Here is a 27,905-nt window from a genome sequence, read left to right on the forward strand (position 1 = left end):
CCTGTTCGGAACATTCGCGGAATCTTGTGATAGGCCGTCTGTGGCCTCTCTGTTGGTGCCTGGCTGCTGCCAACACCCCTCCCTTTGCTCGTAGGGGTCCCCCTCCCCCCCGGAAAAGAACCAGGAGTCTATGAAGGTAAGTCCAGTCTTGTACGCAGCTGGTCGATATGCCATCGCAGGATACGACCGTCATCCCAGGAGACCTCGTAGGACAAAGGACCTGTAACCTTGCAAACTAGAGCAGGAACCCACAAGTGACCTGGCCCGTAGTTACGGGTCCATACGGGGGCACCCACTTGCAATTGCCTCGGTGCCCTGGGTTGTGAACACCTAGGAGGCAGTCTGTCCGGGTGTAACCGGTCAAGTTTAGTAGTCAGTTTACGCCCCCAGTGAAGTTCAGCTGGGCTTCTCCCCGTAGAAGTGGAAGGTGTAGTGCGGTAAGCAAGGAGAAAATCAGCCAACTTGTGATGCCAGTTCCCATAGGTCAGTTTCTTTAAAGCATCCTTGGTGATGCGGACCATCCGTTCAGCCATCCTGTTGGTGGAAGGGTGGAAGGGCGCAGAGGTGGTGTGATGAATCATGTTGGCCTGTAAGAAAGCTTGGAATTCAGAAGAAGTGAATTGAGGGCCATTGTCAGACACCAAAACATCCGGAAGCCCATGTGCAGCAAAAATCCCCCTCAGTACTTGGATAGTCTTTGCAGTGGTGGTAGAAGAGACAGGTACAACCTCAAGCCATTTTGAATAGCTATCAACCAGGACCAAGAAGAATTGACCCTGAAAGGGCCCAGCGTAATCGATGTGCACCCTAGACCATGGAGACTGTGTTTCTTCCCATCTATGCACAGGAGCCTGAGGCATTTCTGGGCGTGAGCACTGGCAAAGGTGGCAAGCGTGCACCTTAGCCTCAATTTCCTTGTCTAACCCAGGCCACCACAAATGGCTGCGCGCAAGCGCCTTCATTCGTACAATGCCAGGATGACCCTCGTGAAGGGAACCTAAGACCCTAGATCTCATTGAGGTAGGAATGACAACTTTGCTGCCCCACAGCAGACAACCCTGAAAAGTGGATAATTCATTCCTTTTCAGCCAGAAACTCTGAAACTCAGCGCCTGGACAACTCTCTGGCCATCCAGACAAAACCCAGGATAAGACACGAGAGAGTGTGAGATCTGTGGCTGATTCAGTAGCCACATCCCTGGGGTTTAGAGGTGATTCAGGCAGTGCCTGAATTGAAAGGATGTTGATTGCCGGGGCAGGATCAGCCTCTACTACTTGTAACGGTAATCTACTGAGGCCATCATCATGGCCCATTTCTTTGCCAGGTTTGTGAATTAAAGAAAAGTCATAGGCTGACAGGAATATTGACCATCTGAGCATCCTGGGGGAGATGATGTGGGGGGTCTGTTTGTTAGTGGTAAACAACCCCAACAAAGGCTTATGGTCAGTGTAGACCGTGAAATGTCTGCCATATAAAAAATCATGGAATTTTTTAATTCCAGCAACAACAGCTAAGGCCTCCCTATCTATCTGGGCGTAGTTTCTTTCAGCAGCAGACAAGGTTCTGGAGTAATATGCAACAGGAACCTGAGTTCCATCCGGTTTGAGGTGGCTGAGTACTGCTCCTACTCCATAAGGAGAAGCATCACAAGCGATGCACACAGGAAGAGTTTCATGAAAATGTGCAAGCACATTGTTGGATGTTAGCAAGGCCTTAACCTCATTGGAGCTTGCTTCATGTGCTTGTGACCATTGCCACACTGCCTGTTTGTCCAGAAGCCTATGAAGTGGTTCAGCTACCTTAGCCTTATTAGGAATGAATGAATTATAAAAATTCAAGAGGCCCAGAAAAACTTGTAGTTCAGCTTTGGACTTAGGCCTAGGAGCTTGCATGATAGCTTTTAGCTTGGACTCAGCAGGATGAATCCCATTGGCATCCATTTTGAATCCTAGAAAATCTGTAGAAGGCACCCCAATTTTACATTTGTCCTTTTTAAACTTAAGTCCTGATTTCCGGAACCGCAGCAGGACAGCCCTCAATCTCTCAGCTAAATTTTGGGTGGAGTCTCCTGCAATTAAGACATCATCAAAATAGGGGCAAACCCCTGGTATACCCCTCAAAGTATTTTCCATTACACTTTGGAAAATTCCAGGAGCCACGTTTACTCCAAATTGTAGTCTCTTGACTTTGAATGCCCCCCCTATGAGTTACAATGGTTTGTGCTACTGCAGCAGCTTAATCAACAGGTAACTGTTGATAAGCCTGTGCTAAGTCAAGCTTTGCAAAAACACGCCCCCCCTTGAGGGAGGCCAGAATATGGCTGACTACAGGTACAGGAGAGGCATGTTGTTGCAATGCCTTATTTAGAGTGCATTTGTAATCTGCACAGATGCGGATGTCCCCATTAGCCTTAAGAGGTGTGACTATGGGAGTTTCCCAAGGACTGGAATCAACCGGTTCTAAGACTCCTTGCTGAATCAATTTGTCCAATTCAGCGTCAATTTTCCCTTTTAAAGCAAAAGGTACCCTTCGTGCTTTTACTCTGATAGGAGTGACAGTAGGGTCCAATTTCAAGGAAACTGGGGGCCCTTTGTATGTGCCCAGCTATGGGCTGAAAACATCTGTAAATTCTTTGCAGACTTCTGTAGATCTACTGTTTGCAAGTTATTGAGCCCTGTAACTTGTATTCCCAAGGCCTCAAACCAATCAAGTCCTATGAGACTCGTGCGCTCATCCCCCACTATCAATACATCTAATGGATCTTCAAAATCCTTATACTGTACGTTAAGGGTGGCCTCCCCCTTAACACACACTTTGGAGTTTTGAAAGTCTGTTAGCACTATATTAGAAGGCCTAAGCTTGGCCTGAAAACCACTACCAGAACAAATCTTTCTGAATGTGTGAATGGAAATGATTGAAAGTGCAGACCCAGTGTCTAGTTCCATGATCAATGGAACCCCTTGCAACTTCACCTTAAGTGACAGTTTCTTTTTGAGTGGCTTGTGTGTGCCTGTCCTATAAATGCTTCTTTGTGAAGCACAGAAACCCACCCTTTCAGGCGCAATTCTTCTCGGGGTTGTACCTTCTGATGGCCCAGACACACAGCTCGTATGTGGCCTTGCTTCCCACATGCTCTACAGATTGCAGAACGGAACTTGCAGTTGGTCCTCTTTTGGCGACCTCCACACCAGAAGCACTTGGGTACAGCTGAGGACTTTTCTTTGCCTTCCTTCTGCTTCCCTTCTTTGGTTGGGTAGAGATGATCTACTTCTTCATCAGGTTCCTCTTCCGAGCTTCCTTGGACTCCCTCGTGGTGCACGAAAACAGCTTCTGGAGTACTTCTGATAGGCCTCATATTCTTGATTGCCCCACTTGCTGCCTCTTCTGCAGTAACCTCTCTCAAGGCATCTTGGAACGATATGTCCTCTTTAGCAAAAAGTCTTTGCTGCACATCTCTGTTTCTCAGCCCACATACAAATCTGTCTCTCAGCCTTTCCTCTAAGTCTTCAAACTCACAATGCTTAGCTGCTCTTCTTAATGCAGCAATGTACTCTTTAGCTGATTCACCAGCCCATTGATCCCTCTGTTCAAAAATATGTCTCCATGCAATAACAGACAACTTGGGCTGAAAATGCTCTTTTAATAATTTCTTTAAATCTGTGTAAGTAACAGATTCAAGAGGTGCAGGGGCTACTAAATTTTCAGCAATTTCAAATGCATCTTGACCACAAACACACAGCAGGGTGGTGGCCTTTAAGCCATCTTCTCTCACTTGATTTACTCTGAAATAATTTTCTGCTCGGGCCACATAAGATTCCCATCTTTCTGGATGTGTAACATCAAACTCAGAAAGTTTCCCTATCTTTGCCATCTTCAGTAAAGCAGGAAGGGTCTATCAGCCAGCTTACCTCAAACGAAGCTGTATTGGCAGGCAGTTGCTGAATTTAACGCCGTTTCCTTGCTGTCTCAGGACTCCAGGGTAAGCTTACAATTCTTTGTATAATTGTAAGGCAATCCCACCTTCGTCGCCAGTGTTGAGTCCTCGGTTAATGGCAATGACGGCGCAAGACATTCTGTTGTTTCAGGAACTCTTTATTGGTCTTCAGTAGCCCCGTTACAACTCTGAGCAGAACAAACCTCTAGCCTCTCTTAAAGACGATCCCTGAGCCAAAAAGCAACATTTAGGCGCGCTGCGCACCTCACGCATGCGTGCAAGCGCTGGCACTAGCCAGTCTGGTCCCGGGCAGCTTGCAACTGCCCGGGACTATTGCAACGTCCCGAGCCTGCCTTTGCAGGCTCAAGACACAACACTTATTATATGTCTGACTAAAGCAGGAGTGTCAAACTGCTGGCCCACGGGCCACATGCATCATGCTGAAACCGCGCCCATCCCATTGCCAGCAAGAGAGAAAACATCACGATATGTCACAACACATTACATGACGTTGCAAGTTTGACATCCCTGTACTACAGTGACTTATTGAATAATACAGGTCCAAGGAATAACCTTATAATGCTGTATTGTTATACAACAGGGCCTACAAAGATAACTATGTGTAGTCTTCCAAGAACTTAATATTGCTCTGCCTAGAAGTATATTGATCTAGAGCTACCCAGGAAAATCCTCTTAAACTGCAATTTAATTTAAAATAAAGGAATGATGCAAACAGAATAATGCTCCCATGCCTGCATTACTCTCCCACCCACTCCAATAAATCAATGAGATCGACAAGGTCTTTAATTGCCTTTTAGTATTATCTTCAACAGCTGTTGGTCCACTCCAATTTGCCTGCTTGCTGGCAGTTCAGTTTCTCAAATAATTGGAAAAATAAGATCTTATCTTATTTTTCTATATTTAATACGTTTTTGAAATCTAGATTCTGTAATAGCAGATGTTAACTTCCACCTTCCCTGGCTTTTTTATATCCCAGAATACATACGTAGTTAAATACTTATTGAGATAAAACCTGGCTAAACTAAACAAATTTCACAGAAAACAAAATGTAAACTGAACTATTCTCTCCCCGTCTCTCTTTCCGGTTCAAGGTGAAACTCTAGTAATCAAACCAGTTCTCCTGGTTTCATTTGGAACCTCAGGTGAAGAGAATGGGTTTATGGGTTGTGTAGTTCAAGCTCTTCGAAACGCGTGGCTCATTGGACGCTCGAAATGGTAGTAGGACTCAGTTTTCCAGAAGGCGTTGCCGCCACTAGACGAGGTGTTGCTTCTGATTAGGAAGGTAATCGATTCCACATTTAGGAAACCCGCGCGGGATTATCAAGAATCCTGAATCACCCTTACATTTCTAAGGTTATGCTTCAGGATAATTAATCGCTGCAGATTTTGGGGAAGAGAAAGGTATGATTTTGTTTCAATTTTACGTTTCAGATATTAAATGAGAACTAGCTAAGATGGGTGTAAACGAGGAAGAGTATTGTGTAGCTCTATCACGGGATAAGTGCCCGAGTCTGAGTTTGGCTTTTGGGAAACTTAACTCCAGCTCCCGTCTTTCCTCGAGCATATGTACAATCTTATTATTCCACTCTAGTTTCTACTGTAAAGATTTCTGTGTTAATCAAGCCTTGCTCTCTGTTTATTGGCTAAGAGTTTGTGAAGTTACCAGCATTTAACAGGCGATACTACGGTAGAGTTTGTGGGTGCTCACAAATTTGAAATTCTCATCCAGGCGAGCGTGGGAGTTCTTTTTCCTTGTTTTGTAGAGCTCATTTTAAAACTATGTGTATTCTGAATGGCATAATGCATGACACATTAAGGAGCTTATTTCTCGTTCCAATTTGTGCTGTATTCTTGCGGATCGTGCAGTGGATGCCAATCTAGAGCATAAAGAACGTAATTTCTCTTTTGCTTGCAAGAATAAATAATAAAATTTTAGCTTGGACGGTGGAAACGAACTGATTTCTTTGTAGTCGCATAAATCCTCCTAGTTGCTACCTTGCCATGAAGTTCACTAGGGGGCTGAACTAGCTAGCAATTCTCGGTCAAACTCTCTGTTATGTGAGGATCACATGGGCAGGGGCGGGGAGTGGGGGAGAACAATATCCGCCGTTCAGAGTTTTTGGGAAGCAAAAGTGAGTTATAAATATAAAAAGGAGGTTTTTAGTTGGTGGGCGTCTATTCCAGTTGCAGTTTTATTTTCTTGTACTTTTGTTTCTGTGAATCAGATTTTGTATAGTTATTAAACTGGTAGAATTTGCTTATCCATGACTTACAAGTTTGTGATTTATTCAGTTTTTCAAGCTAAACACCTCATTATAGTATCCTGATTATGAGCCCAGGGCAAATAAAGAGGTTCTCACTTTAAAAAATGTAATATTCAACTGTATCTTTTAGCTATACAAATAGAGCTGTATATTGTAATAATCCATTATGGCCTATAACATTCTGTGCAGGAAGTAGGTAAAATAAATATTTTTGATCTAAACAATACTATATAAGCTAAGTGTTTCAAATGAATGAAGTTGAATTAATTGGTTAGAAAACATATTAATCAAGTAAATTAATTTATATTGCTAAATGTATATGTGTATTCCTCAGTGCAGGAAGCTTTAGATAAGGGCCAGAGAAATAGCTGTCTAGCAGAAACAGCTAGCATTTTGGTCTTAAAGGTGAATGCATTTATTAATGAATAATAATGAAGTGGATGCACATAAAAAAACAGGTAAGTTTTCTTGAAAGATTCTACAGTTTTCTATTTAAAATAATATACCATTTGATAAAGGTGGTGTTTATGAAGTTCTAGAAATGTTCAAAGAAATCTCATAGTTTTTAATTGCATAACTGAATATTATAAATTACCCAGAATTTTTAGGAGCTAGTAGCCATATTAAATTGATCAATAGTAACAATATTCCTGTAATTTTTTTTTCTTGTCAATGCATATTTAACTTGATGGGGGAAAAAAAATTCCTCTTTCCCTTTCTCCTTTCCTGCCCCTTCTTGGATGCTCAAATGCAAAAGGGGAAACATTTCTCAATGCTTCTTTGCCTTGTGATCAAATGCCACAAATGCCTTGTGATCAAATGCCAGTAGTTTGGGGCCACTTAAAAGACTGAGAAAAAAAACAGGCCCAGTTTATCCCGCGTCCACAGACAACAGTACAGCAAAACTGTCAAAATGGTGGCTATGATAGCAAAGGAAAATGTTTCCCCCCACTCTGCTTTTTCCTGTTTTCCTCACTGGAAATGGCTGTTTGCAACACAAAAGGAAGGAATACTTTCCTAAGAGCTCACAATTCAAGAAAGCAATGTTAACTTGGATTGCCAACAAAGTCCTGACTGTGACAAAACAGAACATAAAATTGCTTTCTCCTTTGAGCCCAAATCTCAATGGATCCAGGATTGAAGCAGAACTGCGTGAACTGGGGCATCTCCAACCAAGTTACCTCTCCTTCCTTCCTTCCTTCCTTCCTTCCTTCCTTCCTTCCTTCCTTCCTTCCTTCCTTCCTTCCTTCCTTCCTTCCTTCCTTCCTTCCTCATTGCAGCGCTGCCGGTGGCCATGCCGCCGACTGTAGCTATCCCACACGGGCGGGGTGCAGTCCTGGTGAAAGGGAATCCTTGTGGCTGTGAGGCTAGGTCAGCGAACGGACCAGGGAGGTGCTGGTGGCAGACATAGCACTGATCTACAACCTGGTGGGGCCATCAAAGCCAGAACGCGGTCAATCTTAGATCCAGGAGCAGCCCTGGAGCTGGCGAAGGGCCACCCTCCGCCCCTGGGGATGCATACAAAAGGTGGCGAGCGTGGAGTGCTGTTGTCCTAGGGGAAAGGGAAGCGCTTCTCCTGCCTCTTTTCTTTCTGAGCGGTCAGCATGGATGGTCAGCAGGGATGCCGGGCACCTGCTGCCTCCTGTGCGCATGCCCAGGGAGTAGGGGCAGCCCCTCGCTCGCCCTCTCCCAACAAAACCTTTTAGATCCTCTCCTCTCTCCCCCCTTCTCCTTTTCAGTGCACCTCCAGCTTTCGGAAGTGCCAATCAGTTGGAGCCCAGCACTGCCCAGCTCCCATAGCCCTGCAGAAGTGACAATCAGCTTGTAGCCATGCACACCAATCCTGGGGCTACTTCTGAGCCCTGACAGCGCTGCAGCTCCAGTTCTCTCTCAGGCTTCTGCGATGCTGCCACCACTTCAATTTATTCCCATCCCATGCTGCACTTGTCTAGGATGGTCGAGTACCACTGGCCAGGTGCCAAAGTACCATCAGTGGTCTGCGTGCCACTGGTTGAAAAGTCTTGCTCAAAATTAACAGTATTCATTTCTTCCGTGATCATTATAGAGCAATAAAAAGTGTTCCAAATGAACAGAATTTTTGAATACATTTTGTTTTCAATTTCAAAATTATTTGGTCAGCTTTTATATTCTTATGTATTCACTTTCTTTTATCATTTGCTTTTTAGCCTTATTTTTTTCTGGTAGCTTCTTCCAGTTTTATCAGTGGTATGTTGGTGATAGTTACTTTCTTTTGTTGTGCCTTGTGGAATTTTGCATAAGTGTGATAAAGCCTATGGCAGGAACAAACTGAACTGTTTTAAAAATGTTTTATATTCTTGGCATTGCTTCAGGCCATAATGCTTAGATATAGCACTATTTTGCTCTTTAAAAAATGTGTGAAATATAATTAGAGTTCAGGTTTTTTAAAAGAAAAAATATTAATGCACTAAGCGTTTTAAATAGACAATTTATATTTAATAGCACCAGCTGACTGAAAATAGGTACTTGGAAATTTTCTGATGAAAACCATTTAAATGTTAGATTGGCCAATATCCTGTCATTGCTCTTAGGAGTTAATAAAATTCAGTACTTGAAATAGTTGTAAAAACTATGTGACAGTCACAGTTTAAATACAAAAGGCATTTTTAAAGCCTGTTGCTCAATTCCTTGCAAATATATGAATTAGCTAAATCATTTGGCTTTGGTATTACATCAGTATAAGGGGGAATAGGACAAAAAGATTTTGCTTTCTGAACATTTTTGGGTATATCTTATCGATTTTTGGTTGCTAATCACAAATGTAGCCTGTAATGTATCACATACCATTTTATAGCAATCTTCAGTTATTAACGCAATAATATTACCTGCTGCACCCATAAAACAAATATGGAACTCTTATTAAAGCATATCCAATATACCAAGTACAACTGAAATATCTGTGGAGATCCAAAAGTAGGGGCTCTGCTACTTCGAACGCAGCTCAGATATACCAGCTACTGTTTTACATAAGTAATGGGAAAGCCATGTAAGATCATCACATTATAGTAAAAAGAAGTTGATTCCAGGATAGAAAAACATGAACTACTTGTTGGCCTAATAGATATTTTTAACTTTGTTTCACATAAAATTTGTACTAATGGAAATTTTGTGAAAGCAATGGACAGGGAAGGTGAATTTTTTTGTTATTTGAGACAAATGTTTCCAAGAATAACTAATGTTAAGATCAAGGAAGGGATTTTTGTTGATTCACAGATTAGATGGGTCATCAATGACAAGCAGTTTGAAGATCTTTTACTGCAGGGGTCCCCAACCCCCGGTCCATGGACCAGTACCGGGCCGCGGCATGCCAGCAACCAGTCCACACAAACAAGGAAAGCCTTATCCACAAGATACAGGTAGCACACAAAACCACGCCCCCTCTGGTCCGTGGAAAAACCTCTCTTCACATAACAGGCAGAGAAAATTGCCTGGAAAGCAATGGGTTTCATTGAAAGTTTTCTTGGCATCTTCAGAACACCAATTCCATTCAGCTGGTTGACAAGGTTCTTGAAGCATAGAAGTGCAACATGTAACTGAAGATTCATTTACTGCATCCTCACTTAGACTTCTTTCCCGAAAGTTTAGGTGCAGTCAGTTTCACCAGGACATTGCCATAATAGAAAAATAGTATTAGGACCACTATTATTTGGACACTGCAGCAAGATATGTTGGACACTGAGTACAAATGAAAATAGGTAGCAAATCACTTTTGGCTCTGTTGAACTCGCGCAGCATGTTAGAAACATAATTTGATTGAATACATTATATTCATTAAAAATGAAAGTCATATTTCTTAAGGTTCCTATATGTATATGAAATTTTATTTGTCTTTGATTAAAAGGATTCTATCTCCTAAGGTTTTTCAGGAAGCAAACTTTGAAAAAAAATGTTTCCAGAGATATTCCAAGAGAATAAAGTTAAATCAATAAAATTCTCTCCCTTCTATCCAATAGAAGATAATTACAATTAAGTGAATCAAAGAATGATAAATAAGAGAGTTTGGAATTCACATCAGTTTTGTGATATTGATATATACACAGTAATTTCATGTATAGGTTTACTTCAAATGACTTGATTTTTCTGTGTACTACATTATATCAATTGAAGAAGGCATTTTATCAAGCATGTTATGCATCCTTTTGGACTTTAAATCCTTTTTTTAAAAAAACAAACAAACCTTTGATCTGATGTGAAAACGGCTCTCTTGGAGTAGGAAGTCAACAATAGAAAGAGTTTGTAGTTGCTTCTTAGTTAAGTGACTAATAGCTCTCTTAATGCTTATAACAGGCATGTCCAGCCTGGTGTTGCATCCCTGGACAGCTAGTATTGCAGCACACGAGATTGTAAGCATTAACATTATTATATGATTTTATATACATTAACTACATTATATGTATATTTTATAAGCGGTCCAAGACAGATCCTTTTCATTCAGTGAGGCCCAGGCAAACCAAAAGTTTGGACATCTATGGTTTAGACATCAGTAAACCTTTTTATGAATATTTTTTTTAAAGTCTGCATTTATTCATTTAATCTGACATTGAAATTATTTATGTTCAGATGAATATATTATCAAGCTTCCAATAAATATTTTAGAGGCATTTGCTTACTACATTTGTGACACTACACATTGTATACAAACAGCATGTGTTTTCTGCCTTGTTGTTATATCCCTATTCTAGAAATGCTGTCTTTTTTCTTACAGAATCTCAGAAACTTTTTAAAATGTGTGCAAAATTTGCATCGTTTAACAGCAGTGTGCTGTCTTTGCTCTTTCTTTACCCTGCCTATTTTAAATCATGGCAATCAGGCTGAATATTGCTCAACTGTGCTTTTGTTTTCTCCATACAGAGAACCCACTATTCTCCATTATTGGAATGTATAATAAGTAGTCTTTTTGTAGCCATTACTGTACTACTCTTTAATTGTGATTTAAAAATGAATAGAAGAAACGTTTTTTAGTCAGTATATTTTCAGTTCAACAAGAACACACTGAATATTATTCTTCTGGTTCAGTTTTGTTATCCACCTATGGTTCATCATATTGAGTTTTAGAAAATCATGTATTAAATTATTTGCTTTCATTTCTTCTGGTCTCCAATCTGAAGCAGATATAAAGGTGCAGAGAATGAGATCAAATTACAAGGGAAAGTCTTATTTGAGCGGAGCTGGGCTCCCAGTGACAGAGGTGAGTGGGTTAAAACTGAGGAAGGATACATTAGCACAGGGCTTTTCAACCTTTTCACCCATTGTACCACTTTTAGGATATGACAACATCCGAGTACCACCAGTCGCCTAGCAAGGTGTCAAAAACTTGATAACCCCCCAAAAAGGAAAAAAGTGATAAAGTACAAGTAGTCCTTGACTTACAACAGTTCGCTTAGTGACTGTTCAAAGTTACAATGGCACTGAAAAATGTGCCCCCCAAGCCACAGCCGAGCAAGACACCTGCCTGCCCACCCAGTGGCACTCTTCCTCCTGTCTGAGGTTTTCATTGTTGTGAGCATTTCTTTTGAGGATTGACAGCAGGGATGGGGTAGGGGGTGTTTGGTTTTTATTTCCCCCATCTGCTGGGTGGTTGCAGCAGGTTTTGGTCACTTCACATGACCCTGGGACACTGTGACCATCATAAATAAGAATCAGTTGCCAAGAATCTGAATGTAAATCACAAGACCCTGGAGATGCTGCAACATTCCAGCTGATCGGCACTTCTTCTGGGCTCAGCAGAAGTGCCAGGATCAGCGCCGAGCTCCAGCTGGAGCCTGGCACTGATCCTGGTGCTTCCGCTGAGCCCTGATAGCTTTGCAGCTCCAGCCATCTCTCACTCAAGCTTGTGGGATGCTGTCACCAGTTCAGCTCATTCCCTTCCCTGCTACCACTTTTCTAGGATGGTCGCATACTACCTGCCAGGTGCCAATGTACCACAAGTGGTATCCATACCACTGGTTGAAAAGCACTGCATTAGCAGATGGAAGAGGTTGTTATAGGTAGTCCTTGATTTATGATCCCAGTTGAGCCCCAGTTTTCTGTTGTTGAGCAAGGCAGTCATTAAGTGAATCTGTCTTCTCCATTGATTTTGTTTGTCAGAAGGTTGCAAAAGTGATTGTGTAACATTGCAACCATCATAATTATGAGTTAGTTGCCAAGCAACTGAATTTTGATCACATCACCATGGGGATATTGCAACAAGTGTGAAAACAGGTCATCATTCACTTTTTTCAGTGCTATTGTAACTTCAGATAGTCACTGAATGAAGTTGAGGACTATCTGTACAGACTTTTTAAAAAGAAAATTCTTAGCTTTTCATAAAACTAAATTGGGAAAAATACATCGAAAAGTTTCAGAGTGTCCCCGCCCACCTTAATAATGTCATTAATAAAAGAGCGTTATCTATTGTCAAGATTCTGAGTTTTAATCTCTAACACTTGACTTTAAAACCAATTAAAGTCCATGTGAATCTTGCTTCCTAAATCATACTCTTCGGTTAAAGGGGTTGACAAATACAGCAGTGGTTTGCCATTGCCACCTTCTGGGATTTTTTGGGTTTCCCTGTCTGGAAGGTCACCCATCATAAGACCTGTTTAGCTTCAGATAATGTCGGGCAGATGTTGCCACCTGCTGTGGTAAAAGCACAGCAGGTATTAACTGAAGAAGTATCTGTACCTCCTATCTTATCAGTGGAAGGCAGATTTTTATTGTTTTAAGATTAATAGTGCTTTAGCAATCAAAATATAGGCCCAATTCTTTATTCAAGGAAGAGTGTTTTTTTATTAGATAAGGTGAATACTTCATACTGTGGCTACATCAAACACATTTAATGATAAAGGTCTAAAATCAGCCAAGTATTCCTGGCTCTAAAAAAAAGTCATTAGATGAAGACTTACTTGCCAATAGCATTTTTTTTATAAGATAAGCTAATACTGTAATCAGAAAATTATATTTTGTTCATGGCCATTAAATTAATTAAAGGTAGTTTTATATTGAAGAAACAAAAATGATCTTACTAAATTTACATAGTTAATGCATTATTAATTTTTAAATCTTCCTAAAAATTTTCAATACACTGTCTATATTAATGTAATAAACTAATATTCTTTAGTATATAACAATTTCAAATGTCACTTATTTTTCACTGGGGGACAAATTTGGAATTTTGAGAGCATTTTATGGACCCTTAAAAAATAATTGGCCAATCCCCAAATGCCCATAGAGCAGAAAGCAAGATTATAGTTATCAGACATTTTATTTTCTGTGAAACTTTTTGGGCTTATTATGGGACTTAGAGGCACTAGATAGCCAGAGAGTTTGTCAAGGTATTTGTAGATACACAAATGTCATCTGGATATCGGGGCACTTTAACTAAGAGATAGGAGAAATCTCTCTATTAACTTCCATGCTTAAAGGCAGATTTGAATTCAAGTTTTTAATTTTTGTCAATTAACCTAACATAACTCCATATGGAGTTTCAATTTATAGCTACACATCTGTTCTTAGCTTTGAGCAATTCTGTGCATACCCATAAAATAAATCCTATTAAATTCCATTATATAATGATGTATATAGTCTTATAATTTCACTACTTTTGTATGAATTTCCTCTATAGTAACTATATAATAGTTACATATAATAGGCAAATTAATAGTATCCAGGTATTTTGAATTTTATCATCTCTTAGTCAATATAGCAAACTATAGTTAAAAACCATATTGCAACCTATCTGAAGAGATAAGTTATCTATTGCTGTTTTGTTTATTGTAAGAAGAAAAGTTGTTTTTTGATTGTTATAATTTTTTTTGTCTATCTTATCTACAACTAGTTTTGCTTTTTACATCAACAGAATTTTGAACATTTAAACCAGAAGGACATATAGCCTATTAGAATATACCATATGCAATACTTTAATATTACATGTAGACAGAATATTAAAAAAAAACCCTAAATCTTCTGTTAATTGGTGTCTTTGTTCTTTGCACAGAAAAGATTGCCTTAATAAAGAGGGTGGTTTGTTTGAAGACTTATGTGAGCACATATATGCCTGAAGAATTTTTTAGATATTGATTCTCATACCACATCTTAAATGATGTTTGCAGCTTTAAGTATTTCTCCATTTGTTTACACATTTATCCTAAATTTTCTAGGAAGAAAAATGTCTGTTTCCTGTCATTTAAAGGAATTTTCATGGAGCAAATCAGAAGGATCTTTGGTTGACTTGGATGATGGAAGTCTTACAAGAAATGATTGGATAGGTATGTAACTGACAGCTCTACTACTTGGACAGAAAATGTAATTTGCTGTTGAATTTTAAAAAGAAAAAAATATTTTATCAAAGAAAATAGAAAATTATGGAACTTCTTATATGTGATTTTGCTCCACCACTGCAGCCATTGCTTTTTTTTTTTAAAAAAAAATGTTAAATGTGGTTTTAGGGAAAAATATTTATCATATTCCCGTAAACAATGGGCTGGTTTTCTATATATCCTATTCTGGAGATATTCTATAGAAGTATTAATGGTGGTAAAATTGATGTTTTAGTTAGATTTTTCAATATGGGTGAGAATTTTGGAAAAATAAAAAAATGGCTGCCACTTCAGCATGAATCTTTTGACTATAATGAAGAGAGGCCAGTATAATTCATGTTTTTTAAAATATATATATAAACAAATAAAATTTGTCAAGAGTATTTTAGAGAATAAATATACAGAGAAGGATGATCAGAATGAATAATCAGCAATTGTAATAGTTGGGGGCTTTAGTATTAAAATGATAAAAATAAAAAGTATTATTATTTAATATTTTTAAAAAATGATAAAAAAGCCTCCTATACGTTCATCTCGCTTTCTGGTGATTTCATGAATAGATGTACGTAGATTTTGTGGCAGTAGACAAAGGGGATTGCCATTACCGTTTGGATTTTTTAAAATTTCTATTATTCCTGTAAGCCCTTATACTTTCAGTAGTCTCGTATTCATAGTAGTAGTACAGTAGTCCTCAGTTTATGACTCTAAAGTTTTATGATTTTTTTTTGCAGCAGTTGTTAAGCAAACACCATGGTTATTAAGTGAATGTCATGATCTTTAAGCAAAGAAATGTATTCCTGTGGATTTTTTTTTTTGTCAGAAACTAGCAAAAAATGTCGTAAATTATGTTCATGTGACAGCAGAATGCTGCAACCAGCCATAAAAATGAACCAAGCATCCAAAATGTGGTCATGTGACCATGGGAATGTGTGCAGATGTCAAAGCTTCAGAACAAGCTCATAAATATCAATGGAGATCTTCAATCATCCAGGTCATGGTTGTTCCAAGGTGCTTTTTCCAAAAGGGCAAGTGGACTTTCTTTCTTTCTTTCTTTCTTTCTTTCTTTCTTTCTTTCTTTCTTTCTTTCTTTCTTTCTTTCTTTCTTTCTTTCTTTCTCTCTCTCTCTCTCTCTCTCTCTCTCTCTCTCTCTCTCTATCTATCTCTATCTCTCTTTCTCTTTCTTTCTCTTTTTCTCTCTTTGTCTTTGAAAACATTTTCAAAGAAAAAAACAAGTAAATCCAATTGCTTTTTGGGAAAAGCACTTTTGGGACAACAGGATCATAAGTAGGTTCGAGAGGGCAAGTCTGTTATAACTCTGGTTATTAAGTAAACAGTCATAAGTTGAAGGCTACCTGTGATCTCTTATTCAAGCTATTTGCCAGAGCTAGTCTTCAGGCAACTGCTATTGAGACAATCAAGATAAAGATATAATATTACAAATGGGGTGGTAAAAGTGGCAAGTTCATCCACTGTTCATTTTGGTTTTATAATTTCAAAATTTGGAATCATTCCATAAAGCCAGTCAGTATGTACAGTTGTGAGGAATACTGCATGCCTAATCAGCCCATGGCAAGTCTTGCTCTGCTAGCACTTCCATTATTTCTGTGCCAGGTTCTTCTGCTGAAATTCATGAGAGGGAGCAAAATCAACATTCCATTATATAGAATAAAATAATAAGCAATTAGAATTTCAGTGAGTTATTTTGCTTTTCTACTCCAAAGTCAACAAAGCAAATGACATGATCACAATCACTGCTTTCTGGAAAAATTCACTAATTCACAAGATTGTATGTCTTGTGGAGGAACCTTTTTAATAGGATCTCCATCCCTGCGAGAAAAGAATTTGTAAACCTCCTTTGTAAACCTCCTGTAGAAATCCCAAGACAAAAACTAAATTCAAATTATTCCCTGTCATATATCTTATAGGACATAGCAATTTAAGACAGACACTTGGCTATAAAAACAACAATAGTGAAATTATGGGCTGGTATTATTAGTGCAATCTCACCATGAGTAATATATATCCAAAGGGCTACAACAGTGCATTTTTATACTTAGAGCTTTGCTCAGTGGAACCTAATCAGAGAAACTATTAGGCACCAGGGTAGGTAACATCTATCAGTATTCATAGATTGTCTCATTGCCCATTGAAGAACCTTGAAGCCTACTCCTATTTGAAGAAGATAACAATTGTATCCTAAAAATGTTAAACATTTATTCTGATTAAGTCAAATTGTATTCTGGGGGATCTTACTCCTAAAAAAATGTAGAACTACATTCTATATTTGCTCAATTGCTATTTCACAGTCAGCCTGGGAGTAGTAAGTTCTTTCAAAATAACTACTGATCAATGGTAACATTACATTTAGTGTTTTTGAATTTAAAATTTAAACAGAATCTGAAGTAAATCATAATTTTCCAGATGGACAGAGAAATTCCTAGTTAAAATGAGTTAGGTGGATAAATGAATATTGTTTTCTTTCACTTTATTCTAGGTTTATTTAAATAAATTGAGATGAGAATTTATATTTCTCTTTCTCTTTCTGATCCCAAAAAACAGACAATAAAGAAAATGAATTGCATCTTAAATCACACTGGACTGGAGAATTTAAGCAAGATACCCCTGGTGGGTTTAAAACAAATCCGTTTTGGAAGGAAATGTCAGCATCTAATCCATTTTTAGATGACATAGCTCAATCATGCAACAAAGAAAAAAACAATACACGGGTGTCTATCCTGAAAGAAGATCCAGATTTATTTTTTAGAGATTCAAATGGTAGGGATTCTGCTGCTTCATCAGGAGATGAATTAAATATTGAATATCTCTTTTGTCGCAAACCTTCAAAAAGATCTGCAAAATCTAGGAGTGTTTCAGATCTTTTAGATATTATAGATGTAAGATGTGAATTTTCTAATACAGAACCAACCAGTTATATCCTACCTCCCGAAAGCGAAGCATTTCAGAATCAACGTGAGGCCTATAAGACAGCTTGGTTGAATCAACGACAACTGGCCCGATCTTGCCTGGATTTGAATGTGATAAATCAGGGTCCTGGATGGGCACAGACCCAATCTATAGAAACCCATATATTCTGCAAAGTGAATTATGAAGGTGGTTCAGTGCAGCTTCCTGATTCAGATATTGCTGTTCATTTCCCTGAAGGTCATGTGGCACTTGGAGAATTCCAAGAAGTTGGCCTGCAGGCAATCCTTGATTCTCCACCATCACTTAATGATGATTTTTCAACCACCTTGACCCCTTTAATTGAACTTACCTTGAGCAACCTTAATACTACTGAAGCTATTTTACTAGAGATGAAAATTGCAGCTGAAATAAAAAAGGATCCTTTTAGTCAGGTAATGACTGAAATTGTTTGTCTGTGTAGTGGCAATAAGGAAGGGCCATTTGAAAAAACACCCAATTGTTACATTTATAAAGATACTGTACAAGTGAAACTAACAGATCTTAGTCACTTGATGTACATTGTTGTTGTAGCTCAAACAAATACAGTTAATTCTCTTGTAAGTGTTTGGGAATATATCCACAGAAAACTTTCAGTTGGGATTTATGGACCAAAACATATACATCCGTCTTTCACTGTTGTGTTTGCTTTGTTTGATCACAACTATGTTCCTGAGAAACTAACAGTATGTGATATTAAAAGGGGAGGAAAGAGCTTGCCTCCAGTTATTTTCCAGCTATGGGGGAAACACACATTTGTATTGAAGAAACCACAAGACCTCAGCATTTCTGTTGTCTCCTGTGACCCAGATTTTGAAGTGAAGAAAGAAGAACAAAGGAAAGAAATCAAAGAAGAAAAATTGAAAGGAGGTGGTGGAGTAATTCACTGTCATTTTCCATTTTCTATAATCTGCAATAGGAAAATACATATTTTTGTCTTCCGTGTTCAAATCAAAGTCCCAGAAAATAACCTGGCATGCCAGTTTTACATTACAACACCTGAACCACCTCCTAGGTTATTAATAGGGATAACTAACAAGCCAAACCGAATTGAAAAACGCAAAGAAATAAAATCTGCACCATTATTATTATTGCCTACCATAAAATATCCTACCTTTCAAGACAAGGTTTTAAATATTACCCGTTATGGTACAGCACTCAAAACAGTGTTGCGTCAAAATAAAATTGACTATTTACTAGAATATTTTAAAGGCGATACAATAGGAATACTTGGAGAAGATAAGGTCAAAGCTATTGGACAAACAAAAATTAAGGAATGGTATGTAGGAGTTCTTAGAAGAAAAGTTGGCCTTGTACACTGCAAAAATATCAAAGTGATAACTGAAAACCAAACTATTGATGTTGAGGATAGTGAAATCATGACCAGTAGCCTCCTTGAACAAATTGCATTACCTTTTAAAAAAATGACTTATATCTATTCAACAATCTTATCCACAGTATCAGAGAACTTAAATGATTGGAAAGCTTTGGCTGATGCTCTTCAATTTTCAGATTTGTCCCGTTATGATTTAAATGCATTACAAATTGAAAAAGAGTCTGAAAAAGTAGCGTATATTATGAAGAAACTTAAAGAAATTTGCCATACTCATAGAAGCACAAGACGATTCCTATATGAACTCTCTGTGGTAAGTACTGCTGGGATGGGCTGTCAGATGAAGAGAAGCAAATAAGACATAAGTCTTTAATGTGACTTGTTATGATATTGGCCTTCCTATTTTAGCTCATAGCTTGTGAGTTGATAGCAATGATGGTTTTAAATTTGAAAGATTGTCTTGGGTGAGTAGCAGCTGGAATGCAACTTAAAATAATCTGGCTTGGTACTTCATTTTCACCATCTGTGTTTCCATCTGTGTTCATCTGTGTTTATAGGTTTGTTTGGATTATAATGAAATTGTTTAAACGAAGCTGAATGTGAAAATACTAGTATTTTGAAACTCTTGTCTTTTTAACCCCCCTTTCCTCCAACACACACATTCACACCCAGCATTAAATCAAATTGGACTTCCTGCTAATCAGGTAATTATAATGGGTATATAGTATCAGATGGTGAATGTAGCACCTTTTTGCAATGGCTTAAAGCAACTGCATTACGCAATCCTAGGAAAAGAAATAGCTATTATAAGGACTTACAGGCAGATACTGAATTCGCACTTCAGTATATTTTGAAGTCACGTTCACTGGAAGATGGTGGTGTTACCAAGGTCAAGGAAATTTAGTTTTGCTTATATTTTTTGCTTTTATAGTTTCTATAATGTTTGGTTTTATGTATCTCTTATCAATCATCCAGAGTTGTGTTTCTTAAGATGGTGACCACACAAGTATTGCAAATAAATCAGTTAAATAAACCAATTACCCATTTCATTCCACCACGTACAACTTTGTTTTACCCCTGAGATTTTCTATGCTTGTTGAATTTTATGGAACTTGATAGTCAAAAATGTCTTGGAGCATAAATGGGAAGATTTTGTCCATTTAGATTTTAGAATGTCTCATCTGAACATAATACATGTTATAGGATAGTTTTGCTTTCAATTATGTGAAGAAATACAAGATTAAAGTATTTACCAATACTATCATCATCACCATCATCACTCAGCAGATTCTTTCTTTCAAAAATATATTCTTTTCTGTTTTCTCCTTTATTTAAATCCGTTTTAATTGTAATCAGGGAAATTTCTGCATGTCTTGTGCAATTCCCAGATTTTAATATAATTAGATTTACAGATATTAGAATTACATGTATCATTAAAAAATAGGGGTTCTGTAATATCACTAAAGTCACTAAATGTAACAGAAAGAAAGAAAAAAAGGAAGGAAGGAAGGAAGGAAAAAAAATGAGGAAGGTAGGAAGAAGAAATGAAGAGTGCCAAGTTTTACAATAGAAATAAAAAACCCTTTTCTTGTTTCTGTGTCACAGTGCTTGTTAGCAAAGTTACAAAAGCCATATAGCTTAAAAATAACAAGCATGGCTTTTCTCATTGTCAAGGGATACCTAAGGAATTCTCATTATTTCTCTACAGTTACAAGAATTGCTTACAGGAAAAGGATTCTATCTCTTCTTTTATAACATTTATTTTTTAAGAATATGTCATCCTTTTAATTAGATAGATGAACAATCAAGCTAAATCATTTGTTTTTAAAATGTCAGTATTTTAAAATATGAGTACATTTGTAATAAATATCATTGGGAATGTTTTCATTTCATAGTTGGCTAGGTTCGATTGCTCCTTGTTCTTTCAACCCATAAGAATGGATAAGCAGAACATAGTCATGGCATACAAGCCAAGATACATGGTGTCAAACAAGAGGTGACATGGAGTATAAACCATGGTATCCAACTCTGTTTGGAGGACAGGCCAGGGATTTTAGATGCAAACAACACAATAAATTTCCCCAATCTGTTTACCCAATTTTGAGGTCAGTAGGAACCAAACAAGATAGCTGAGTCAATTTAATATAATGTTCAAGGTGTTGGACTGGGAGAGGAGAGATTCAGATTGAAGCCCACCTGTAGCCACATAACCTTACTTTATTACTTTAAACTTCTTTGGTCTTGTTTTCTGCTCAGTCTACCTTGTAGGATTATAGTTGAAGGGAAAAAAGGGACATAGGGTACACAGTTCCCTGCACATTTCTGGATAAATGTATTTTAATGAATCATATTGCGTGAGTTAGGCCTATGTAACTAACAGTGCTGTTTTTTGTGTTATGGAGTAATAATGTTGCAGATCACTTGGTTTGGGGCTTTCCAATACGTCCAGAAAGTGCATTGCCATTATGCAGAAATATTTTGGTAATAATATTCATATTTGCTGGAGATCCATGACACTTTCACAGTCCTGCATATTTCTTACATAAAAATATTCAGTTTCAGCTAATGATAGATGACATTTTTAGAACCTTTGAATTGTTCACTTCCTCAAGCTTTTACTTACCTTACTCAGTCAAAGGCATTAAAGTAGGACATTAAAAGAGAATATGGAAAAAAACCTAAATATTAGGTTAGCTGTCATGTAACTTTTAAGTCACAGTCTTATGACTATAGCCCTTGCTGAGAGAGAGATGGAGGGAGGGAGGAAGAGAGAGAGATGCCAGGTTATTTGATTTTTATGCTATTCTTCTCTAGCACCCTTGCAGCTAAGCTCAAGCCATAATGCATCAGGATAAATTTCAGTTAGAATAAGAACATTTCAACATAATGTATAATCCTTATATTTCTACTGTCTAAAATCTCACAACAATTGTTTTTAATCTCTAGACCACTTTTCTATTTAAAAAAAAAAAACCCAGATTCATAAATAGTATGGGGAAAATGATCATAAAAAGATACTGCTTCCAAATGGTTATGCTATAATTGTACTATAATTATTTGTTATTTAAAATTGTTTGAAAACATAACCATCACATTTGTGCTTGCAGGCACTTTTAAAGCTAGACTGCCAAGGCTTAGTAGCCCGAATTACTCAGGATACAGTTATTTTTACTGCAGCGGTAAAACTTGGGAAGAGCTGGAGAGAGTTGGCAGAAAAATTAGCACGACTTACAAAACAACAAATTGATGCTTATGAAACTCCCCATCATAGCAAAAATGGAGAAGTTGCTCCAGAGGTAAGTCTCACAATATTTCTCTTATAATCATTTGCTACAAAAGGTATAATCCATTAAACTGAAAATTGACATTGTAAGAGAAACCTGAGAGAGGAAGTCAACTTTCCATGATAAATTCAGTTTTCCTTCATTCCTTTATTACAGTATGTACAATACAATAAGTTTTTGGTCTCACTATTAACAATACCTATAGTTAAATAAAAATAAGTGTTGAAAAGAGATAAAAACTTATCTAGCACTCTTGATAGAGATAAGAGAATATATTCTCTATACAGTGAGTATAACCTTTCAATTTTTTTTTTAATCTTAAACACCTATCAAATACTCCTGAATTTACTCCTGAATTTTTACTTTAGAAATTACTAGGCAATCCATAATCTGTTGGGTCATTCTTTCAGATATATTTCCCTAGCTAAAAAGATAAATAGAAAGACCATAAGAGGGCAAAAAAGCAGTAGGGGTGAAAGTGACTTCAGATTTCCTGCTGGCTTCCCCATTGACCTTATTTGTGGGAAGCTGGGAGGGAGTATCGGAAATCATGATCATGTGACTGCAGTTAACTGGTGGAACTGCAGCAGCCACAAATTTATGATTAAAATTGTTGTGGAAGATTCTTGAAATTTCAGTTACACAGGACTAACGTGTTCTGGATTTTGTACATATTCTTTAAGTTAATGAATTTGAGATACCTTGACTCAATAGTTGCAGCACTATGATGTACTGTCTGGACTAATTGAAGGTTACAAACAGATAAGAGAGTTTAAATACTTTTTAAATATATGATTTGGAATACTATTGTTCATACCCTGATTGAAGGGATTGACCTAACCTATACAAGTCCTAGGTGGCTGATGAAATGGATGATTTAAGTAAGATTGGTTAAATTTTGACAATAGGACTATTTTTAGTTTTGATAACCAATTGTTTTTCTTCTTTTTCCTCAATGTAAACTCTCATTTAGTTCTTAGAATATAATCTATTGTATTTTCTCTTTATAGTTTTCTGTATTTTTAGAAATTCTTAAATTTATTCAGTTTTAGTATAAATTTAAGATGATTCTTGGCATTCAAACTTTTACTGTGATAAATCTTTTTGTACAATCATAGAATTGTATCAGTCCTTTATTCTGTGCTGGAAATTAAAGCCTCAGTGATAGCTATACTTTAAATTGTAATATGCATAAATAAGAATGTTATTTTCAGTTCCTGGTTTGCTTGGATCCATATTAAGTGGACTCTCATATTAAATATGTATTTGTACATGACTGAATTTTAAGCTGTCAGTTTCTGCAGTATAATATCTGCATAATATCTGTTATTTGAATCAATATGTAAAAGCATTATGGTTAATTTTAAGAATGCATGAAGTTGTTATGTGTACATTCTACCCACTTTCCACTGATAATAATTTCAGACCTTTGGTAATTGTAGTTACCAATAAACCATTGTTCTGCCAAATAGTTAGAGCTGCTGTTAGTATATTAAGTATGAAGTATTTTTATTTTGTATCTGTTATATTTTTAATAAAGTTCATCTAAAGTAATAACAATTTTAAAAGGCAGTATAAAGCATAATGCATTGAAAGGCTATGAAATCATAAAAATATAAAGGATCAACAAAATTGCAAGATAGCTTAATCATGGTTATCTGTGCTGCAGCAACTGCCAGGTATTATGCATGATACACAATGTACAATGGGTAGCACACACTGCATCCTGCCACATTGTGTTTTGATTTAGCTTGTGTTATGTTGTTTTTGTTTTGAAATTGCAATGAGTGCAGAATACACTTGCCGGGTTTAGTCACTAGAATGAGAGATGCTGATGGGATTCTCTATGTAACATGCTGTCTCTTATAACTCCCAGTTTGGGTTTGCTGTCTTATTTGTACTGGTTATCCCTATATTTCTGGATCCAGATCAAAATACCACTTTGATGCCCAAAGCCCTTTTTAGGGTGGGGCCATGGTATTTCAAGGCCTGCCTATGTCTGAGTATATTCTCTCACATATTTAGCTTATTATGAGTACATATTTTAAGCTATGTTCTATGTTGTAAAAAGCGTGGTTATATAACTGACTTGAATTTAGCATAAAAGCAAGATAGTTGATTGTGTTTTATGAATTTCTGCACAGAGGTCCAGATGTGTATATGAAAAATTGCAGGCAGACAAACTTCAGTATCTGACTTCAAATGTTTGTATGCAGTTTTGTCCACTTATTACTGAACTGTTTTGCATCTAAACATGATTTTGTTAAATTTCAGATGATGTGGAAACCAGCTTATGATTTTCTCTATACCTGGAGTGCTCACTATGGAGATAGCTACAGAGATATGTTGCAAGACCTGCATTTAGCTTTGGACAAAATGAAAAATCCTGTGACCAAACAGTGGCGAGAAATAACTGGAGCTCTGATCCTGGTCAATTGCATGGAGATTCTTAGGGCCAGTGCTTTCTCCATGTTGGATGAAGAATGAAATTCATTCAATTTAGAAATATATTCTATAATCTTCTTGGAATATTAAACAGGAACATTTTCACAAGAAACATTTAGAATCTTTGTGAAAAGTAATGTCTATATTGTAAAGCATTGAGTCATTAATTTTCAAACACCACTAATTTTACCTCATTTTTATTTAAAGCTATTTAGCTAGTATATATTTATCCCAAAAAAAACCACAGTTGCTGTAACTATGATTTGAACAGAATTCTGATAGAGTGCAGAATACTATATTCAGGGAAAGAAATGCAATACTGATGTTAAAAAGCAAATTTTCTTTCATAGAGAAAAAAAAATCCTTCATATTGAGCCATCGAGCTCTATTGTTAATTCCATCAATTATATATAGTTAAGACTGCAGTTCCCAGAATTCCCAGTCCCCATTATGAAGAGCATAGAAGAGTGTTTCTCAGCCTTGGCAAATTTAAGTTGTGTGGACTTGAACTTTCAGCCTGCTAGCTGGAGAATTCTGGGAGTTAAAGTCCACACATCTTAAAGTTGTCAAGTTTAAGAAACTCTGGTATAGAATCGGTGAGCTTGGAGACAAATTTGGGAAAGCTATTTTATGATAGTCATTGTATATATCAATTGAATTATATTCCCTTGAATGTATGGACTGGCTATTGATTTCCAGCAGAAGTTAGGCACTGAGCCATGTATCTTTATAAACTGAATCATGATTCTCTTAGTGGGAGCTAAGCATGAGATACTGTAAAAATTGTCTAAATTCAAGAAAGCCTTCACTAATTCAACTATTTGTTATCTAGCTGCAGAACAACCAACTCCTTCTGTAATTGTGTACAGGTTTTTCTTGATTTAAATCCCGGGTATCAAACTTGATCACATCACGTAATGTATCGCAACATTTTTTGCTTTTGTGGAGCCGGGGTGGGTGTGGCCTGCATGTGACTCATCTGGCCCAGGGGCCACCAGTTTGACACCCCTGGTTTAGAGAATTTAATGATACTCGTCTTTCCCATCAACCTGTGTCTGGGTTATTTTGGAAGTGACAGTTCATTCCTAGCAAATTAGAAACATATCTGTGCAGTTGTCCCATCTGCTTTTCAGCTATAACATCAGTCTTGTGTAATATTGGTCATATTTCTAGAGAATTGTTTTCTTTTTCTTGTTCATGGGCAGGATGAATTTTCTGATGAAAGCTGCTTATTGAAAGAGGAATCATAAATGCTTGCTTTTTTAATTTGAAACACAGGAATTACAAAATTCATATTATATACTATTTTTCATAGTTCTCATTAATTAATGAAAATATATTGTGACAAAAAAGGTTTGAATTAATTCCTATATTTCCAAACTAGCTATTGTTGCATCAAAACTTTTATATGTTATAATTTACTTGTGTGTTTTGCTTTCAGTATTTTTTATTTATCCTTGAATCTTAAATTCAATTGAAGTCAAATTTAAAAAGATGAATGCCCATTAGCTTGTTGATGGGTGTTACACTAGTTACTATTTTTTCTTTTATGTTTCAAAAATTATATAATGACATAGTGGTTAGAGACTGAATTTGCCTGCCAGTTCAACTAATATTGTTACGTTTGTCAAACTGTTGCTACTACTGACAATGTTAAGGCTGCTTGTCCAAATACATCTTAAGAAAAAGTTTTCTTTTGGAATTCATAGAGGTCTTCATTACTTGCCTCTATTAACTTTTTTAGTTGGAAATATACAAAAATAAATGGAAAACTAATTTGAAATTTCAATGACAATAAATGACAATCTTACCTCATTTAATATTTTATTAAAAAATTAATACTGTCAGTAATGTGCTAAATATGCTTTAGTAGTTCTAGTTATTTTTAATATTATAAAAACGGGCTTGAGTTCAGCTCAGTGAATTATTGGATATATCTATGCTGGTTTTGAACGAGTGGATTCAACACTGAAGAAAAGGTCTTCTTTCAGGATCTTCCAGTATAGAGCATACAGGCATGCTATTATATATATGCTATTTATATACCAAATAGGCTTGATCCTGTTTAGCTTCCTACCCTTATAAGGTCAGCCTTACAATGCTATCATATACTGTACTAGCAGACAAACATGCTAGTTTATATCAGCACAAGATTGAACCCTGTGTTTATTTTTTGTTGATTCAGTTGACATAGTATGGTTAATCAGGTAAGTTAAAGATCTGATTATTATATTTACATAATTAATTAAACATGGTTAGAGCTCGGTGGGCGGGGAAGTTGGTGCCTTTTGTTTTGACTTCTAGCGACTCCTTGGACAAATCCCTACAGTTTTCTAGATAAAGTGTTGGAAGTGATTTGCCATTGCTTCTGGTTTTTAACTTTAGTTATTTTTATTGCACAAATAAAAAATTTATTTGCACAAAACTGTTCAGTTAAAAATGCAGTGTGTTGTGAGTACCCAGAAAAAGAGTTCATTTGATACTTAAGGTAAGCATGTTGTATGACCCCAATTGTTGAGAAATAGAAGGAAGAATTTGAAAAATGGTGGAATAAAATGGAACAATAGGATTTTTTTCCTTGCTATCTGCATTTCAAGATTTCTAGGCATATTTGTTTAGCATAGTCTCAAATTACAAAGCATTTGAGACTTAAAATGGTTTTAATCTGTCAGAAATATCAAGTTATAATTTTAAATGGATTGGGTTTTTTTGTATCTGGATTTTTAAAAACGAATTTATATGACCGTAATATATTTACAGTTGTTGTTGTTAATTGCGAAGTCGTGTCCGATCCATCGCGACCCCATGGACAACGTTCCTCCAGGTCTTCCTGTCCTCTACCATCTTCTGGAGTCCATTTAAGTTCACACCTACTGCTTCAGTGACTCCATCCAGCCATCTCATTCTCTGTCGTCCCCTTCTTCTATTGCCCTCAATCTTTCCCAGCATTAGGCTCTTCTCCAGTGAATCCTTCCTTCTCATTTACAGTACATACAGTACATACTTTTAAAACTGAAATTCTAATCCTATTATGCAAGCATATGTAATCTAAGCATTACTAGTATTGTTATGTTGATACATGCACAAAGAATAACAATAATATAGTCATTGCGAACTTAATAAATGTACAAAGCATGGCAATTGTAATTTGCTAAGCATTTTGTATTTTTCAAATAACTTCACTGTAGTGTACATATTACATGGATGGAAGTTAATGTTCTTACGTGGGAAACAACTAATTTGGTGATGAAATATTTGGAAATAAAGCATTATACCTATCTACACTCATTAAAGAGATTCTTCCATTTGTTAATGTATTACAACTGC

At 36.9% G+C, this 27,905-nt stretch overlaps 1 protein-coding gene across 6 annotated transcripts; it reads left to right on the top strand.

The window, feature by feature from the left end:
* The first annotated feature begins 5,112 nt into the window (after positions 1–5,112).
* MACC1 (MET transcriptional regulator MACC1) lies at positions 5,113–26,361 on the top strand. Of its 6 annotated transcripts, XM_039332421.1 has the most exons (7): positions 6,108–6,677; positions 10,546–10,601; positions 11,367–11,446; positions 14,397–14,504; positions 17,115–19,162; positions 21,957–22,145; positions 24,408–26,361. In XM_039332421.1, exons 1-7 carry the CDS (start codon positions 6,651–6,653, stop codon positions 24,618–24,620), a joined length of 2,721 nt encoding a protein of 906 aa, XP_039188355.1. In that variant the 5' UTR covers positions 6,108–6,650; the 3' UTR covers positions 24,621–26,361. The 6 variants fall into 6 exon arrangements, with proteins under 6 accessions (XP_039188396.1, XP_039188386.1, XP_039188375.1 ...); XM_039332452.1 differs by lacking the exons at positions 6,108–6,677; positions 10,546–10,601 and adding an exon at positions 5,122–5,356; XM_039332441.1 differs by lacking the exons at positions 6,108–6,677; positions 10,546–10,601 and adding an exon at positions 5,122–5,356 and having other exon boundaries at positions 11,370–11,446.
* Positions 26,362–27,905: the final 1,544 nt, after the last annotated feature.

Source organism: Crotalus tigris, unplaced genomic scaffold (genome assembly GCF_016545835.1).
Source record: "Crotalus tigris isolate CLP2741 ecotype Arizona unplaced genomic scaffold, ASM1654583v1 scf7180000017624.2573661763:2888555, whole genome shotgun sequence".
Taxonomy (NCBI): Eukaryota; Metazoa; Chordata; class Lepidosauria; order Squamata; family Viperidae; genus Crotalus; species Crotalus tigris.

Excerpts from the sequence above, each read along its gene's own strand:
- MACC1 (XM_039332421.1), top strand. The coding sequence starts at position 6,651 with ATGAAGTGGATGCACATAAAAAAACAG. Across the intron at positions 6,678-10,545 it reads GGATGCACATAAAAAAACAG|GCATGTCCAGCCTGGTGTTG; the intron begins GTAAGTTTTCTT and ends TGCTTATAACAG. Across the intron at positions 11,447-14,396 it reads CTGGGCTCCCAGTGACAGAG|GAAGAAAAATGTCTGTTTCC; the intron begins GTGAGTGGGTTA and ends TAAATTTTCTAG.